The sequence below is a fragment of the Mytilus edulis genome, chromosome 3 (assembly GCF_963676685.1).
Source record: "Mytilus edulis chromosome 3, xbMytEdul2.2, whole genome shotgun sequence".
Lineage (NCBI taxonomy): Eukaryota > Metazoa > Mollusca > Bivalvia > Mytilida > Mytilidae > Mytilus > Mytilus edulis.
Genome location: NC_092346.1, coordinates 4,183,297 through 4,202,153, shown reverse-complemented (window position 1 = coordinate 4,202,153; position 18,857 = coordinate 4,183,297). Strand labels below are relative to the sequence as shown.

General features: G+C 32.4%; 1 protein-coding gene across 1 annotated transcript in view; it reads right to left on the bottom strand.

Moving 5' to 3' along the window:
• Positions 1-8,411: 8,411 nt before the first annotated feature.
• Positions 8,412-18,857, bottom strand: part of LOC139515635 (uncharacterized) — a 32,560-nt gene continuing 22,114 nt past the window's right edge. Inside the window, exons 4-7 of the mRNA XM_071305260.1 lie at positions 18,304-18,360; positions 13,719-13,810; positions 9,376-9,471; positions 8,412-8,923 (exon numbers count right to left, since the gene is read on the bottom strand). Of these exons, the coding sequence (XP_071161361.1) occupies positions 8,675-8,923; positions 9,376-9,471; positions 13,719-13,810; positions 18,304-18,360 (494 nt within the window). The 3' untranslated portion in view covers positions 8,412-8,674. The remainder of the gene's footprint in view (positions 8,924-9,375; positions 9,472-13,718; positions 13,811-18,303; positions 18,361-18,857) is intronic.

Sequence of the window (18,857 nt, the reverse complement as noted above, 5' to 3'; positions counted from 1 at the left end):
TTTGCGGGAAAAAAAATCTGATCTTTTGTGATAATGAGGCGTCTGTTCAGGTCATCAATTCAGGTTCATCTAAGGATGCTTTTATGCAAACTTGTTTGAGAGAGATTTGTTTTATTCAAGCAAGTTTTCAGTTTGAAGTTCGAGCCAGACACATTTTAGGTGTAGAAAATAGACTTGCTGACTATTTGTCTCGATGGCATTGTAGTCATAAATACAGAGAGTTATTTAAGTCAGCTATTTCAGTAGATAGATATGCAGAGGTACCAGTTCTCATGTCAGATTTTTCATTTTTAAATAATTGGTAATTTATTTTACAGAGTTAGAGGTTCTGCGGTTTCAATGTAAAGATTCTGCTAAACATGCTTTTGCGGAGAGTACTTATAAAAATAAGAAAACTCAGTTAGAATCATATTTTATGTTTTGTATATATTTTGAACTTATGCCTGTTTCTGCTACAGTTCATGTTTTGACACTATATGCATGCACAGTTTCTAAGTAGAAGTTTTAAATCTGTTGACTCTATAAAGAATTATCTTAGTTCAGTAAGATATCTGCATTTATTGTTAGATTTAGAATATCCACAGTTTGAAGCTTTTCATTTGAGATTAGTGTTAAGAGGTTTATGTAGAATTAGGGCACATTGTCAAAAACAGGCCTTGCCAATTACTCCTCACATTTTACTTCAAATTTATAGGAAGCTGGATATGAATAGTGCATATGATGCTACTATATGGTGTTTATTTTTACATGCCTTTTTTCTAATGTTTAGAAAATCTAATTTGGTGCCAGACTCCATTTCTACTTTTGATCACAATAAGCAGCTTTGTAGGGATAGTATTATTTTCGATTGTAAGCGTAAGCTATTATTGATAAGTGTTAAATGGTCGAAAACCATTCAGTTTGGTGAGAGAGAATTATTGATACCTTTAGTCTCGATACCAGATTCTCCATTGTGTCCCGTTCAAGCTTTTTTGAATATGAAGTCTTTAGTTTGTACTTCTGATAAGAGTCCAGCTTATTGTTTTATAAAACATAAATTATGTGTACCTGTCACGTATAGACAATTTCAGACAATATTGAGACAGTTAATTACTGAGATTGGTTTAGATGCTTGTTCATATTCTACACATAGTTTTAGGGCTAGCTGGGCTTTTGCAGCAGAAGTACCTACTGAATTAATTCAATTGTACGGAGATTGGAAAAGCGATGCTTATAAAAGATATTTAAAATTTTCATTAGATGATAAGATTTCAGTAGCAGAAAAGATGACGGCACATATTTCAGATGTTTTATTATAAATTTTTACAGGGAATTTCATTGAAAAAAGGGCGACCATTGTGTCAGCGTCTATACCTAAATATGTTAGTGGAATAGATGGGTGTACAACTCAGGCCTTTCCTGGTGCCACTATTGGTCGTCTTACTGAGTTAATTTTATCTGGGAAAGTAGATTTAATTTCATTAGATTTCGTTATAGTTCATGTTGGTACTAATAATATTTCTTCGTCTCAATCCGTAGATACTATTATATCATATTTCGGAGATTTAATTCACAAGTTAAAAAAGATGACATTTGCTAAGTTGATCTTTACTTCTATTCTTCCTAGACCAGTTGATCACACGAAAACTGGAGCTAAAGTTAATAAAAATAAAGTTAATACTGAGTTAAAAAGATTGTGTAAAAGAAATAATTTATTATATTGTAATTTGTATAGGAGTTTCGTACTCGACAATATTCCAGATGCTTCCTTATTTGCTCCGAGAGATGGGCTTCATTTAATTTTTGCTGGTACAGAACTTTTCAGAAAATAGATAATCAATATTATTAAGCATCAGAGTATATAAGTTGTAATGTGTTACATCTGTGTTTTTTATTTACTTCATACATGTATATTGTTTACTGTAATTATTCTTTTTTCTCTTTTCAGAGAACTTGCATCCTGAATATGATGCTGGTTTTCCTCTAACTACTCAAGATCCACATATATTTTGAGTTGGTTTGCTGTTTTGTCCTTTCATTATCTATACACATTTTGAAAGGATGGAGCTTATTTGAAGTGAGAAAAAAGAGTGATCATAGTATGTCTGGTTTTTATCATCATTATAACTGTTTTGATACTAGTTATTATTTTATCTTTAATTTTTTTTGGCGGCCTTGCAGGCTTGGCGGATGTTTGCCAAAAAATTTGGTTATATATCTATGTTTATGTATTTTCATTTGTGTATTTAATTATTTATGATATATTGTATTTTGTAATATATTGAAAAAATATTTATATCAGGCAATACAAATTATACCTACTGACTTCCTTTTATTTCACCCACTTGATAATTGGTTTAATTTAAGATTTAAATTATTTAATTAGCAAAACAGTGAAATTTATATTTTACACCTCAGTAATCACACTGGTTCAAACTAGATTTTCATTAGTATAAACTCTTGCATTAAATTTACTCACTATATTATTTCGCTCTTTTTATTGGATATAAACTTTTCCTTTGTTGTTAATTGTTTATTTATACTATTGCAAAGTGTTTTCTTTACATTTTTGAATTTGATATTACGTTGAAATTACCCACCATCCCTCCCTTGTTAATTTTTTTTTTTTTTTCGTTTATAAATTCATAGTGGCGGATGTTTGCCAAAAAATTTGGTTATATATCTATGTTTATGTATTTTCATTTGTGTATTTAATTATTTATGATATATTGTATTTTGTAATATATTGAAAAAATATTTATATCAGGCAATACAAATTATACCTACTGACTTCCTTTTATTTCACCCACTTGATAATTAGAAGAACAAGATGGTTAAAAATAATTTGTACCGCAATGAACATTAGGACGGTTACGGTAGACCTAAATGAATTAAAAAAAAACCACCATTATTCGGACCAAAATAACTGAGACCAATCTGAAGACAACTCAGGTCACTTTTACACAAATAACTAGTAATTAACGACTTTTCCTTCTTTTTTTTTCTTTAATTCGGACCACTTATGAATTCAACAAAGCATAGTTTGAGAGAGGGTCGTATTGTAAAAAAAAGTAACGTTAACGGTATTTGTTTAACATCTCTGGGTCATGAACGTAACATGCATTGGGAAACTTTACCGCTAGATGCAGTCACGAACTGCCATCATCACGTCTTTTTGGTCTAAAGGTCATTCAAAAAACGGGATAAACGCATTTCATTACTCTTAGTTTTTAATACTTTCGCTGCATCATACGGCTACAAAAAGAACCATATTGTTTGTTTATCACTCTCATATGTATTGTAAGTAAATAATCGAAAATAAATGTGCGCTATTCCAGTTCGTGAACTCTAAAATGCTGATCAACACAGATTTTTGTTATACTTACACAAAATTGGGAATGGAAATGGGAAATGTTTCACAAAAACATCAACCCGATAAAAAACAGTAAATTGTTGAAGGCCATCAAATGGGTCCACAATACAACAGGAAAATCCCGCACAAGGAGTCGTGCTTCAACTGACCCTCACACACAAATAATCTCAATTTCAGTAATAATGAACGTCATACTATACTCCACTATACCCTCATATTATGAGAGAAACTAAAATTAAAAATCATTCAAGACAAGCAAGGCTACTGACTTGGGACAGGCGCAAAAATGTGACAGGTCAAAGATGTTTTTTGATAGCTTACTCTATTCCCCATACATGTACCTCTAGTCCATGTAGAAAAAATACACAGCTATACGCACAGTACAACTCAGTTAAAAGAAGTCCGAGTCCGATGTCAGAAAAGATAACAAAAGAAACTAATCAAAATGACAATTATACATAAATTAACAAAGGACTAGTAGCAGTAACTTCGATTAACTTGCTCCAAACCTCAATACTACTGATTGAAAGATTATGCCTTCATCATATGAAAATCAAAACCTGATGCCATTCAGGATTATAAATGAACCAATATAATATAACCAAACATATGCCATCTTTAATGACTGACAACAGTATCGTAACAATATCCCTTCCCAATAAACCTGTTTGAAGGTTTTGTTAGCGTTTGAGGTGAATGTGCTTTGTAAATAGGGGGGGGGGGGGGGACACAATAAACATAATCTGTACATATTCTGGCCTTTGTTAGTCACATGTACATAGTTTGAAAATTATGACCGAACATATTGAGGAAGCGCTGATTTCCCGTGATGTTTTGTCCTCATAGGGATTTTTTTAAAAATAATATTTTATTTTTTTATTTTCTATATTTAAAATATACATGTTCTATTAATTTCTTTTCTATCGTGTACACGATTTCTTCATAATGAATCATAATTAGACTATATTGTACTGCATGCGACATTACCAATTTATCAATTTATGACTCATAACATTTGACATATAACTAAAACTGTGATGGCCAGCCGAACCCGGATCCCAGAAAAAAAAATTGAAGTTGCGAATAGCCTTGGTTAACACATTTAAAATGGGCTAGGTCTGGTTTGTCTTTGTCATATGTTCTAACCGAAGGAATGTGTAGTTGATAGAAAAAAGTCCGTTAAAGAGCAGCTTTGAACCTAAGTAAAATCTAAGACTTAAACATTGTACTTCGCAAGATCTGGTATGCTCTTACCCAGTTTAAATTACCATGGGGTGTTGTCTTCCTGCCGCTAGCGTTCCAGCATACTAGCAGATTATAAAGTCCTGCAACTACGGTAGGCTAGCACAAACCAGTCAAAATTATACATACACTTTTTGGTTTTTTATTTCTTTTATTTTCTTATCTTTTTCTTAACCCTTTACTTATTATTTTGGCAAAACTCACATTAACAAATTTTTGCATAGTTCGGTGTATATAACATATTTGGCATATCAAAATTATCCGATCTTTACTTGGCCACTGGTGTACCAGGACATCATTGCTGTTTGTTTGATCTAGCTTTACTCCTGTTCCTACATTTGGTGGCTCCGTTTCTGTTAATCATTTGTTTTTACGCATATATTCTTTCATTTTTAAATTCTTCTATTTTATTCATATTCATCCATCATTTATTTATTCCTTTTTATTTACCTTTTTATGTCATTTTAAATTATATCAATTACCATGATATTGTAAAAACTCGAGGGTGAAAAATAAATTATTTAAATGAAAAAAAATGCGAAAGCCAGGGCCGAAGGTGCAATGGCTGCCTAGCCATTATATGTTGTTAAAAACTTCCATATATATCTATATATACTTTGAACGGACCGCGCGATGGCTGTATAGCCAGTCAATGTCGTTAAGCACTACCACCACCAACATTAAACCCCTGTGGTTGTCATATGGGTCCAGATCGATCCCAGAACAATATCTTAGTGGCGCATAAAGCCTCGGTCAACATCTTTGAAATGAGCCTTGTTTTTTTTATTATATGGAGTTGGTTGTTCCCTGGAGAAAAGTTATTTCAAACGGGATAGCACTTAAAGTCTTCCTCATGTTTTTTGAGATGTTGTTTACTAAGAAACGCTCCTGATTCACCTATCAATCCTTTAAATAAATGTATTCTAAAAAGTAACCAATTGAACCTCGTTTTAATGATATTAATCTTGATTTTGATATCATTGAAATAAAAGCAAACTAACTATTATTGTAATATATAGATGCACATTCATGACGCTACAATCTGTCCACTGGGTAGCTGTTTCCTGGCATTGTACATGGTTAAGTTTTTCTCTCACTGTTTATGACGCCTTTACGCTTAAACCATTGATTAATTGATATGTACTGATTGTTGCTATTGGCTTTGAACTAGATGTCAGTAAAATCAGATCTGTATTTAGGGTCTTGGTTCTTGTTTGGATATACAAGTACCTTGCCACGTCCACTGTATTTTTGGTAGATGTATTTCTATTTGTATCCCTCTAATGAGTTAAGCCTTTTTCAACAGATTTTTATATTTCGTTCTTATGTTGCACTGTAACACCACTGTTCCAGGTCAGGGGAGGGTTTGGCACCCGCTTACCTATTTAACACCGCATTCTGAATGCATGTGCCGTCGAAAGTCAGGAGCCTGTTATTCAGTGGTTGTAATTTCATATTTTATCTGTTTACGTTGCTTAATTGTACATTAGTCATAATTAGGCTGTTCTTTTTCTCGATTGAATTGTTTTGCACTCGTTATCTCGAGGCCTTTTAAAGCTAACTAGGGGTTTAGGCTTAGCTTACTGTTGCATGCTTAGACCCATAGTTGTTAATTTTTTTGTCATTTGGTCTCTTTTGAAGAGCTATCTCATTGGTAATCATACTACATCCTCCTTTTATATCTAGAGCATGGCATGTTGTAATTATTTTTAATCAGGTCAGTTTCAGATAAAAAAAAACCAACCCTGCTGAATGCTAAGTGAATGAGAATTGGTATGAAGTTGTATAAACATAAGCAACATGTCTTTTAAAAGGAATTTATTAAATTGGCCCTGCTCCCCCAGACTTAGTCTATTTGCATAAGAATAGATAATAGAAACAGGGAATGTGCCAAAGAGAAAATAACATTGAACAAAGAGCAGAAAGGAGACCAGGGATATCAACGTGTCCCAAAACCAAATAGTTATATCATTATTATGATTAATGATATCGTTACGACACAGGATGTCGCTAATAAGACAAATGCATGACTTTATTTCAGTATAATTCTGCATTTATACCGACGTAGCAAATAGTGTCCATACCGTCTTCCACAGAACCATTTTAAACGATAATAGTACAACACGAAAGGTGTCCCATTTGGAGCACAATCTGCTTACCCTTCTGGATCACCTCAAATCACCCTCAGTTTTAGGTATGGTTTGTGTGGATTAGTTTATAGTTTTCTATGTTGTGTCTTGTGTGTTGTTGTTTGTTTGTCTGTTTTCTTTAATAGCCATGGTGTTGTCAGTCTAGTTTAGATTTATGAGTTTGAATGTCTCCATGTTATCTTTCGCCCCTTTTTCTTTATGACGGCTTTACGCTTAGACTATTGATTAATTGATATGTACTGATTGTTGCTATTAGCTTTGAAATACCTGGCAGTACTATCAGATCTGTAGTAAGTATCTTTTTATGTTGTTGGGATGTATATTTATTAGTACCCAGCTACACCCATTGTGTTTTCAATAAATGTATTTCTATTTGTATCCACATGATGAGTCAATAAGCCTTTTTCAACTGATTTTTTAGTTTAAATTTGAGTTTCGTTTTACTGTTATACCACTGTTCAATGTTAGGAGAGGGTTTGGCACCCGTGCATTCTGAATGTATGTGCATTCCACAGTCAGGAGCCCGTAACTCAATTATGGTGTTTGTTGCTGTGTTACATATCTGTTTTTGTCATTTTGTACACTAGTCATAATTATGCTGTTAGTTTTCTCTCTTGAATTGTTATACATGCGTCACGTCATTTTGATGCCTGTTTTATAGCTTTAACAAACTATTTGTTGAAAGCGTATGGGGTAACAACTATTATTTTTGTGTCATTTTGGTCTCTTATGAAGAGTTGTCTCGTTGGCAATCATACCATTTCACAGGATGTCGCTAATAAGACAAAGGAGTAGGTCCAGTAAGAGCCCTTTTTGGCCTCAAAATATAGCAGTTTTACAAAATTGATAAAATGTAAACTTTTAGTTATTCATTGACATAAATATGGGCTATTTTTTACTATACAATGGAGATATATCGGGTACAGCCACCTTAAAGTCATGCTAAATTATTGAATTCTTCACAATTCATGCTTAGCATGTTAGTTAAATTTAGACGGTTTTCGTGTAAAACGAAAGTGGCTGCATTCGTGTTCATCCTTAATATTGAAATGGAAGTTGTATTCTATGACAAAACATAACATATCTAAAGGTTGAGGATGAACACGGATGCGGCCACTTTCATTTTTGACAAAAACTATCCGAAAAGTGACATTTTTCGGCATATTTGGTTGATTTTTCATATTTGAGCTTGAATCGGATCGTTTTTAATGACTTATTCAGTTCAAATATTTCACATTTATAAACTAATTGATGCAAATGAAATAGACACTTAAGCGTTTAAAAAGTGGTCAAAATCTTTTGTCAGATGAAATTGAAATTTGATGCCAAAATCGGAATTTATTTCAGTATAATTCTGCAATTATACCGACGTTGAATACCAAAATGCATAAACCGTCTTTCGCAGAACCATTTACAATGATGATACCACAACATGAAAGGTGCCACATGTGGAACAGGATCTGAGATCATTCTCTGTTTTAGGTAGGGTTTGTGATGCTTAGTTTATAGTTAACTATGCATTATGTCACGTGTGCAGTTGTCTATTTTTTAATTTTTTTTTGCCATAGTGTTGTCAGTTTATTTTAAATCTATGAGTTTGCATATACCTCGGGTATCATTCACCCCTCTTTTCTTTGGCATCTTAAAGTTTGTCATAATATCAGATATGCCTTTAACTATCATTTTATTAATAAAAGGTTTCATATTAAACTTATAAATCATTTAAAATCAATGTAACTTTTTTCCCGAATATTTGTATCTGTTTTAAGAGTATGATAAAAGAACACACTTTCAATTAAAAAGTACATTCTATTCTAATAGCATATAATAACCACATAGGCACATTTTATAGCAAAATATTACACCCCATATGGCGTATTCTAATATTAAGAATTACCCATATGTGCTTTGCAGTCTTATGAGCAAAGTATTACCCATATTTACCTTTCCTTCTTGGTAATTTTATCTTACAGACATAGTTGTATTTAAGATTACAATTTTTTTCGATAGAAATATTATCTCGATATAAATATTTCGCTAAACACTCCCCTTGCTCAGGAGTGCCTGCTGGTTGACTACTATATTGCAGCATCTTGTTTAAAACTGGTCCATGGTTATTACCCCAATTCCATTTGCCATTGACCTTGTGTCCACTTGTCCAGAAATAATGAGTCCTTATCTGTAATTGTACAAAAAAATGAACGTAAAAACGAAATGTTTCATTTAAAGGCTCAGCTGTAATAAAATATTGTGAAGATAATTTAATTATACATTCAATAATAACAAATCGCCAATATTAAGCTGTAACATGTGATCTATTCGATCGGGCCACACTTAAAAATATGTTGGTTTGCCCAAACCCTACCCAAAGGTTGAGACAGTGGGTAGGTAGGTAGGCATTTTAAAAAATTTTTTTTTTTAAAGAAATTGAAGTATCAGATGTTTATGAGTCTTCATGCCTATTTGATTAAAAAAAACTTCTTCAAATCTGGACAAAGAAAGAATTTGAGTAGGCAGTTTTTTTCTGGGTAGGTAGCGTTTGGGCAAACAAACCTATTATTTATTATGGCCTCGGCACGTTTTATCACCTTGAAAATATGGGGTGTTCCGCCTTTTTCCCCTAATACGTACCTTGCTTTTTTTTGCGAAACTTCCCGCTACACCAAGTTCCCACATACCCATTGTTGTAGCATAAAACAATTCTCCTCCTAAGTTTTTACATGCTTCCTGTGAGGGAAAAATACAGCGTAAATAAGTTCATATTTGGCTCAAACAATTTGATCATTTGACTCAAGATATTAATCTGATTTTAATTTTTGATGTGTCAACGCCACTTTTAAGCACCGCATTTAAGCTATTTCGTGGTGGTCAGTTTTTATTGGTGGAGAAAGCCGAAGTACCAGGAGAAAACCACTGACCTTCGATAGGAAAACTGACAATCTAGGGCCGTGTTCACACCAAACGCTGTGTACAGTAAACATGTTTACAATTAGTTTAATGCAATGGACACTGGTTTCACATTAAATTTGTTCACATATATACACCTTGTTTAATTACCTGTACATAAGATGTGTTCACACTTTTAAACTATATGTCTTTTAAATGTTCATTACGTAGAACTGAATTTGAAGTTTTCGGACAATTTTTTCTGGAATTAAGGCAACTTTGACTTCAAAACGGAGATGGAAATATTCCGATCTCCAATTTGATAAAAAAAAAATATTCTGAATCAAGAGTTCCCCCATACATTATAGTGTTAAATATTGAAAACAAAAATATTTGATCACCAGCTTCGAAAAAAACCGGAATAAAAACGTACGTGCGAAAAAAATCTGACTCGGATAAAAAAAATAACCCTCCCCCTTTTTTAAAGTTTAGTGGTTGTTACTTTATGAAAGCCATTTTTATAATTTGCAGTAGTTTGAATATACTAGAGAAGTGTCGATTACGCATTAGAAAACGATAACTGCAGCAGCGTGCTTACAGCCGGAAAAAAGGATTGAGATATTAGGGATCACTACATTTTTATCTTTTCTGTTTGTTTCAAATGGTATTTCTTCTCCAAGGACTATTTGGTGAAGGAATAGGGTAACTTTTTTTTTATAATTTTTATAATAAGTGTTATTTAAATAAACGGATCTGAGATACTAGACAAACATATCATTTACTTAACAGTTTTAGTTATGCATTAATGCGTGAATCGTTGTTTGAGTAAAGACCAGTGGCGATTATTTCTGTGTACGTCAGGTCGATTTGGAAAGACATTTTCAAATGAATTAGGCAGCAACTATTTATTTCATTTTTCTTGGGCGGGCAGGGGGGCGTTGCCTATAGATTTTTTTCAGGACAAATTTTATTGACAATTCGAAATCATTGTTAGCATTATATATAGTGGCAGCTGAGGGAGAAACAAACACATTTTTTTCACTGCCAAAAACTGGAAACTTTTTTTCCAAAACAAAATCCATAGCATCCCCCCTTTTCTATAAAAATCTTGATTTATTTGCCACAAACCCTCTTTTTCTATTAAATACAATGAAACAGTAAAAAATAATGCTTTGCATCAAGTTTCCCCTTGGAATATGTACAAAATGGCCTATCTCTATTTTTTAATATTATATCAGTCTGTAGCTTTGATACAATTGAAGTTTGAAATGTTCGTACAAAAATGGCTACAGAAGGGTACATTAACCTTAAAACAACAACAAAATATAAAAAAAAATGTCAAAAATACTGTACATGTAACATTATTATCTGTATCAATTGTTATTATGAACGAATTGCTTATTGTTGTCAAATTGACAATACTGGAAACAAACAGCGCTTGCAATAACAAACCAGATGCTCCGCAGGGCGTAGCTTTATACGACCGCAGAGGTTGAACCCTGAACAGTTGGGGCAAGTATGGACACAACATTCAAGCTGGATTCAGCTCTAAATTTGATTGTGATTAAGTAGTTGACACAGCATAGGTTTCTGACACAGAATGAATGTGTTCTAATGAACTTAAAATTTTTGTTTTCTCTTAGAGCAATTCACTATGCTGTTGAATATTAATCCTCTCAAAAAAATGTTTGAAGAAATTTTCTTTTTATTTAAGAAATTTCAAATGAGAACAAGCTGGATTCCGCTCTAAATTTGGATTGTGATTAAATAGTTGACACAGCATAGGTTTCTGACACAGAATGAATGTATTCAAATGAACTTAAATTTTTTGTTTTCTCTTAGAGCAATTCACTATGCTGTTGAATATTAATCCTCTCCAAAAAATGTTTGAAGAAATTTTCTTTTTATTTATGAAATTTCAAATGAGAAAAATTGAACCCAATTTTTTATTCACATCCCCCTTTCCCTTATTCCAAAACTAATTTCAATTAAAATATTCTAATGGAGTTTGCAACAATTACTACTCATTTAAATACATCATAAAATATTAAGATGTAAAAAAACTGCTTGTTATCACTGAATGGTAAAGATTATTTAAATTTATCAGTTGGTAGTAAAAAGTGAATATACATTGTATATTGTATATAACAAAGATTTAAGTTGATTCTGGACAAAGAAAGATAACTCCAATTAAAAAAAATTCTTGCAGATATTTCTTGCTTACTATACTGGACAAAGAAAGATAACTCTTAATTAAAAAAAAATTGCTATTTCACAATATTGTGAAATTAGATATTTCTTGCCATTGCACAATACTGTGCAATTGAAAAGACTTGCTATTGCACAATACTTAATATAATAATTTTAGATCCTGATTTGGACCAACTTGAAAATTGGGCCCATAATCAAAAATCTAAGTACATGTTTAGATTCAGCATATGAAAGAGGCCCAAGAATTTAATTTTTGTTAAAATCAAACTTAGTTTAATTTTGGACCCTTTGCACTTTAATTTAGACCAATTTTAAAACTGGACCAAAAATTAAGAATCTACATACACAGTTAGATTTGGCATATCAAAGAACCCCAATTATTCAATTTTTGATGAAATCAAACAATGTTTAATTTTGGACCTCGATTTGGGCCAACTTGAAAACTGGGCCAATAATCAAAAATCTAAGTACATTTTTAGATTCAGCATATCAAAGAACCCCAAGGTTTCAATTTTTGTTAAAATCAAACTAAGTTTAATTTTGGACCCTTTGGACCTTAATGTAGACCAATTTGAAAACGGGACCAAAAATTAAGAATCTACATACACAGTTAGATTTGGCATATTAAAGAACCCCAATTATTCAATTTTGATGAAATCAAACAAAGTTTAATTTTGGACCCTTTGGGCCCCTTTTTCCTTAACTGTTGGGACCAAAACTCCCAAAATCAATACCAACCTTCCTTTTATAGTCATAAACCTTGTGTTTAAATTTCATATAATTATATTTACTTATATTAACGCTATGGTGTGAAAACCAAGAAAAATGCTTATTTGGGTCCCTTTTTGGCCCCTAATTCCTAAACTGTTGGGACCGAAACTCCCAAAAATCAATACCAACCTTCCTTTTGTGGTCATAAACATTGTGTTTAAATTTCATTGATTTCTATTTACTTTAACTAAAGTTATTGTGCGAAAACCAAGAATAATGCTTATTTGGGCCCTTTTTTGGCCCCTAATTCCTAAACTGTTGAAACCAAAACTCCCAAAATCAATCCCAACCTTTCTTTTGTGGTCATAAACCTTGTGTCAAAATTTCATAGATTTCTATTAACTTAAACTAAAGTTATAGTGCGAAAACCAAGAAAATGCTTATTTGGGCCCTTTTTGGCCCCTAATTCCTAAAATGTTGGGACCAAAACTCCCAAAATCAATACCAGCCTTCCTTTTATGGTCATAAACCTTGTGTAAAAATTTCATAGATTTCTAATCTATTTTACTAAAGTTAGAGTGCGAAAACTAAAAGTATTCGGACGACGACGACGACGACGACGACGACGCCAACGTGATAGCAATATACGACGAAAATTTTTTCAAAATTTGCGGTCGTATAAAAATATATTTCTTTTTTTTCATACCAAATAAAATATCTGACTTGAATATTAATTAAGGGTGTTTAAGCATGTAGTGGTGACGATGATGAAAGTTTTTAACGACCTTGACAGCCCTTGATGAGTCAGATGGTTTACGTGTTGTCATGTAAGAGCCAGGGGTTTTGTTAATTGTTAAAGCCGACGGTGAACAATAGATGCTTAACTCGCGTCAATAAGACTTACATTGTAATATGTTAAGACTTACTTGGCATAACCGCATGCTTTTCCAAAATTTGCATAAAATGAATATGATTAAAAATTAATTTACATTAATCAAGCCTCTCAACGACCCTACAGTCACATAGTAGTGATAACTTTCAACGTCATTGAGTCTCTTGTGGAGAGTTATCTCGTTGTCAATCATACCACACAGAGTCCACATCTTCTTTTCTTTTTTTAGATTCTAACGATCAATTTATCCAAATAATTTCATAAATCAACTTACAGTAGCCTCACTGTTGGTTTTCGTATCATTGAAGGCAGAAATGTAGTAACAGGCTCCTCCCCCAAACCAGATATACCAGCCTTCTTTGCATCCTGAAATAAAGTTTTGTACGGCTCAGTCATTTATTCAAAAATGACACTCTTGTTTTGCTTTTTGAGCGAAGACATTATTATCCAAATGAAACATGTGGTTCAAGTGCATGACGTTATGTTTTATCCGAAACTCAGGCGACCAGAAAGAAAAACAACAAATAAAGATTAAACATGGTAAAATTACGATATTATGCATCACCCTTTCTTAAAGGAGCTGTACAACAGGAACCATTTAAGGTTGAAGATTTTATAGCTTGACGATTCCCTTTATAGGGGTCACCACGTTACAGTGTTAAGCAAATCACATCGTCATAATTTAACCGTGTTGCGCTAAAAAAACCAACACAACAATGTATCATATACATGTAGGCGCCGTACGACAGGAAAAAAATAAGGATACATTGGTGGCTTGAATTTATGTATCCCAAAACTTCAATTGTTTAAAATAATTATGCATTACGATGAACAGAAAGAAACAGAATATCCGTTGTTGTATAAATGACATCATAGTTTTATGTCGTTTCAAAGAGAGGCGACCCATACCAAACGGACAATCAAAGAACAACTCATAAATAAAATAGGAATTAAACGGACAATAAAGCTTTGCTAAAAAGAAAGGAAAACGAACATTCATACACAAAACACTACAACATCAACCCCTTCAAAAACAGAAGAGTCAACTGTAATCTGATCATGCTCCACAAGTGGCATCTGTTGCGCTGCTCATTATAGTTAATTTTCTTCAAACCCAGACCTTATTCGGTGCATGTAGGTCACATTCTAGGAAAAGGGGACGGGTTGTTGTTACAACAATTCGATCATCCGTTGTCATTTGTGAAACGAATATTCCATAAACATCAACCAATGACAGCATCCGTAAAAATTTACGAAGGAAAGATTTCAACTTCACCATTTAGATGTCTTGGTTACGTCGTTAGTCGTAATTGAGGATCACACCAAGAAAAAACAATTTGAAAAAACTAGAACAATTGCTAATATTCTACAGAAATATTGAATACCACATTGCGTAAAGAAAACAACGATCTAAAAGTATCATTTATGCTAAAACTATACTTTATCCTGATGTCTTCTGAAAAGGTTTTTTTTTTTATTAAAAAAAAATTTCAACAGTGATCCAAGTCTCTAAGCTACATGTATCATTTGACCCAAATATTGTTAAATAGTAACCCCAAATTATGCAATAGAAACAGTTCTGACTTATAAAAAATAAGTATTCTAAAAATCATTTTCATTTGTGAATAAAACAAGTCCAACCAGCACGTGTTCTTAGAGTTTAAAAAAGGAAACCCTAAGGAATCAAACATTAATTTACTCTTATGGTTGGACTCGAAATACACATATCTATAGACATCTTTGTTTTATTCACCAGGGGCCGGTAACAAGAAGCATTCGTATGTCTAACGAATGTCTAAAGGGCGTCTTAAGATTTAAGAATGTAACAAGAACCTACCTCAGACCTATCTTAGAATGATTGACAGCCCTAAGGCTTAATGTTTTGAAAAAGTGCATGATTTAAGAACGATTTTTACGTCTACCTTAAAGCATTCTTACTAATTCCGGTAACACAAAATCATTCTTAAATTTTGATCAGTTATTAAGTGTTCTTAAAACAAACTTAGCAACTTAGGGTGTACCAAGAACAATTCGCAATAGCTTCACTTGACATTTTTTGTAAGAGTGGTCTCGACTACACTTAGCTGTACATTCACTTGTTAATATTAGAACAAGTTGCTTAAAAAAGTTAATAAGTGAATCTTAGAACTTTTTTATTCTAATTATCAATTCATCTGAATAGGAAATAATATTTCAGTGTTTTCTTGACCATGTATGTTGAGGATGGTAGATTCTCTTTTTTGTAGATCATTACAATTTTGGCTTGTTGAGAGAAGTGTTAAATATAAAGCAAGGAGAAATTTGTGACCTTTTTCAATTTTAAACCAGGAGTTCCAAATGGTGAAGTTTAAATCATCACTTCTTAAATTTTACGGAAGCCATCATGGGTTGGTTGACCAATTAGTTAACGGCTTTGTAATATAATGAGTAACACGATCGCCACACGTGGAGCATGATCCGGATCATCTAAAATCATCTTCAGTTTTGAGTGAATTGAGTGTTGTTGTTGTATACCTGTTGTTTTTTTTTTACATTTTTGCCTATTGTGTCTTTTTTGTTCACGCATCGTTTTTTATATAATGGAATTTGAAAAGACTGTCATACAAGTGAGAGGTTTAATTCTTTAAACCAGGTTCAATCCATCATTTTTTTTACACTTTGAAAATGCCTGTAACAAGTCAGGAATATGACAAGTGTCGTCCATTTGTTTGATGTGTTTAATCATTTGATTTTGCCATTTGGTTAAGGACTTAATTTCCGTTTTGAATTTTCCTCGGAGTTGAGTATTTTTGTGATTTTATTTTTTGTAAGAAGGCTTTTAAAATGTGACTAAAATATTGTTTAAAGTGAAAAAATATAAGAAGATGTGGTATGAGTGCCAATGAGACAACTCTCCATCCAAATTACAAATTATAAAAGTAAACCATTCTAGTAGTGATTTGACCGAAATGAACGGTAGGATAGAAAAATAAGCCTACGTCATTTGAGACTCATCATTTATACTCGATTCAAATGCTACCATTTGCCTCGTGAATAGTAGGGCCCTCAAAAGAAAAAAAAGCACTGATGGATTGTCATGAGACAAGCATATTTTTATTAGAATAATAATGTTCTATAAGCAGTCAAAATAATTTCATGAACCTTTTTAATTCAATTTTACTTTTTTCAAAAAAGGGCCGGAAGAATAATGGTGGTCTGCGGTCAGAATTGTTTGCCTTAGGTTAAATGGGTAGTTGATTGTTATGTGCATTTAATCGTTCATTTAAACGTTTCTATGATTCATTTAAGGTGATTCTAATTTCTTTGCGAGGAACCAAAAACGGAGACACCAGAAAATTTTTAAGAACTCGTAACTTTAAAACTATTACGATGCAACTTAAGGGAGAGATAAGAGTGATCTACGATCAACCTGAGGGATCTTTGATTAACACTCTTTGAGTGATCTTAGAATTATCTTATCTTCCCCTTAATTCAATACTTACGACCTTTCTTAATAAAGGAGTAGGTCCAGTAAGACCCCTTTTTGGCCCAAAATATAGCAGTTTTACAAAATTGTTAAAATGTAAACTTTTAGTCATTCATTGGACAGTAGAATGCTTCTACTACATAAATTTGGGCTGATTTTGACAATACAATGCACATATATATCGGGAACTAGCACCATGAAGTCATGCTAAATTACTGAAATCTTCATAAATCTAGCATTTTAGTTAAATTTTAGACGGTTTTCGTGTAAAACGAAAGTGGCCGCATTTGTGTTCATCCTTAATATTGAAATGTAAGTTGTATTATATGATATTACATAACATATATAAAGGTTGAGGATGAACACGGATGCGGCCACTTTCATTTTTGACAAAAAACCATCTGAAAAGTGACATTTTTCGGCATATTTGGTAGATTTTTCAAATTTCAGCTTGAATCAGTACGTGTTTTATGACTAAATCAGTAAAAATCTTTAACATAAACTAACTGATTCAGATGAAATAGACACTTAAGTGTTTAAAAAAGTGGTAAAGATCTTTCGTCAAATGAACATAAAATTTGAGGCCAAAATCGGTCCTTACCGGACCTACTCCTTTTCTTGTTACCGGCCCAGGTTCGTAAACTTATATTTTTTGTTAAATGGAAAATTAAGCGTAACCTTAATAGCAATGTTTAATGTAACAATCTTTATAAAGAAATCTTTCTTTATTTAAGTTACCAATAATATAATAATAAACTATATTAAGTAACTGATCAAGTATTTTGATAATTGTAAATTCAATTTCATTTAAGAATAAAAATTCTTTTGTTTCATATTAATGTATTTGATTAATTTACTCTTATGGTTGGACTCGAAATAAACATATATAGACATCTTTGTTTAATTCACCAGGAGGCCTCGAAAGAACGTGAACTGCAGTCCCCCAAATTGTCGTAGTTAAGAAAAGTGAGCAGAAATGTAAAACAGCAGTGACAACAACATTAATATACTCTTCAACGGAAAAGAAAGGAGAGGCAACTGCCTTAGTCTGCGATTCCCTCCTTTCCCGAAAAACAAAGACATGATGACTTTTAAAAATCATACAATGTGGAAACTATTAATTGTAAAAATTTTAATTTCGGAAATATAAACTGATTCAAAGCTCTGTATCAGGACTAAAACAGGAATTACCAACTGTTCAATTGTGAAGCTTTACCAAGTGGAAATGCGTAGAAAAATGCAGAACATACTGCCGCCTCATCCTTTTTTTTTTAATATAATGTTTGATTGAATATTTTTTTTGTATTTTTTTTTTTTGGTGATTTTTGTTCGTTTTTTTTTTAAATTAAGTAAAGAATAAAACCTGTTATTCAACTTTACATAATATACTCACTTCCTCTGTCTATTGTTGATATTGGTACTGGTGCTGGTATGTTTAGATCCTCAGGCCCTATCACATTAAAATATCATACATTAGATCTTAAAAGTTTAGATCCTCAGGTCCTATCACATTAAAATATCATACATTAGATCTTAAAAGTTTAGATCCTCAGGTCCTATCACATTAAAATATCATGCATTAGATCTTAAAAGTTTAGATCCTCAGGTCCTATCACATTAAAATATCATACATTAGATCTTAAAATGATTTCTCAGCATAGCTATATAAAACAAAACAAAAAACGGTTGCTTATACAGGCCACTCTCCACAAGAAACAAAAATTACATAGAAATAAACAACTACATGTCATAGTACGGCCTTCAACAATGATCTCCACTGTATCTACACTATCATTACCGGTTCTATTTGTGTTTTTTTTTTATCATGGAAATCATATATTTAAGTGGATAAAAATGGACGAAGAAAATGTCAATACCTCCCAAATGTTAAATACCAGCAGAGATGTTCTATACGGGCAACCAGAACAAAGCGTAACTTTAGATAAT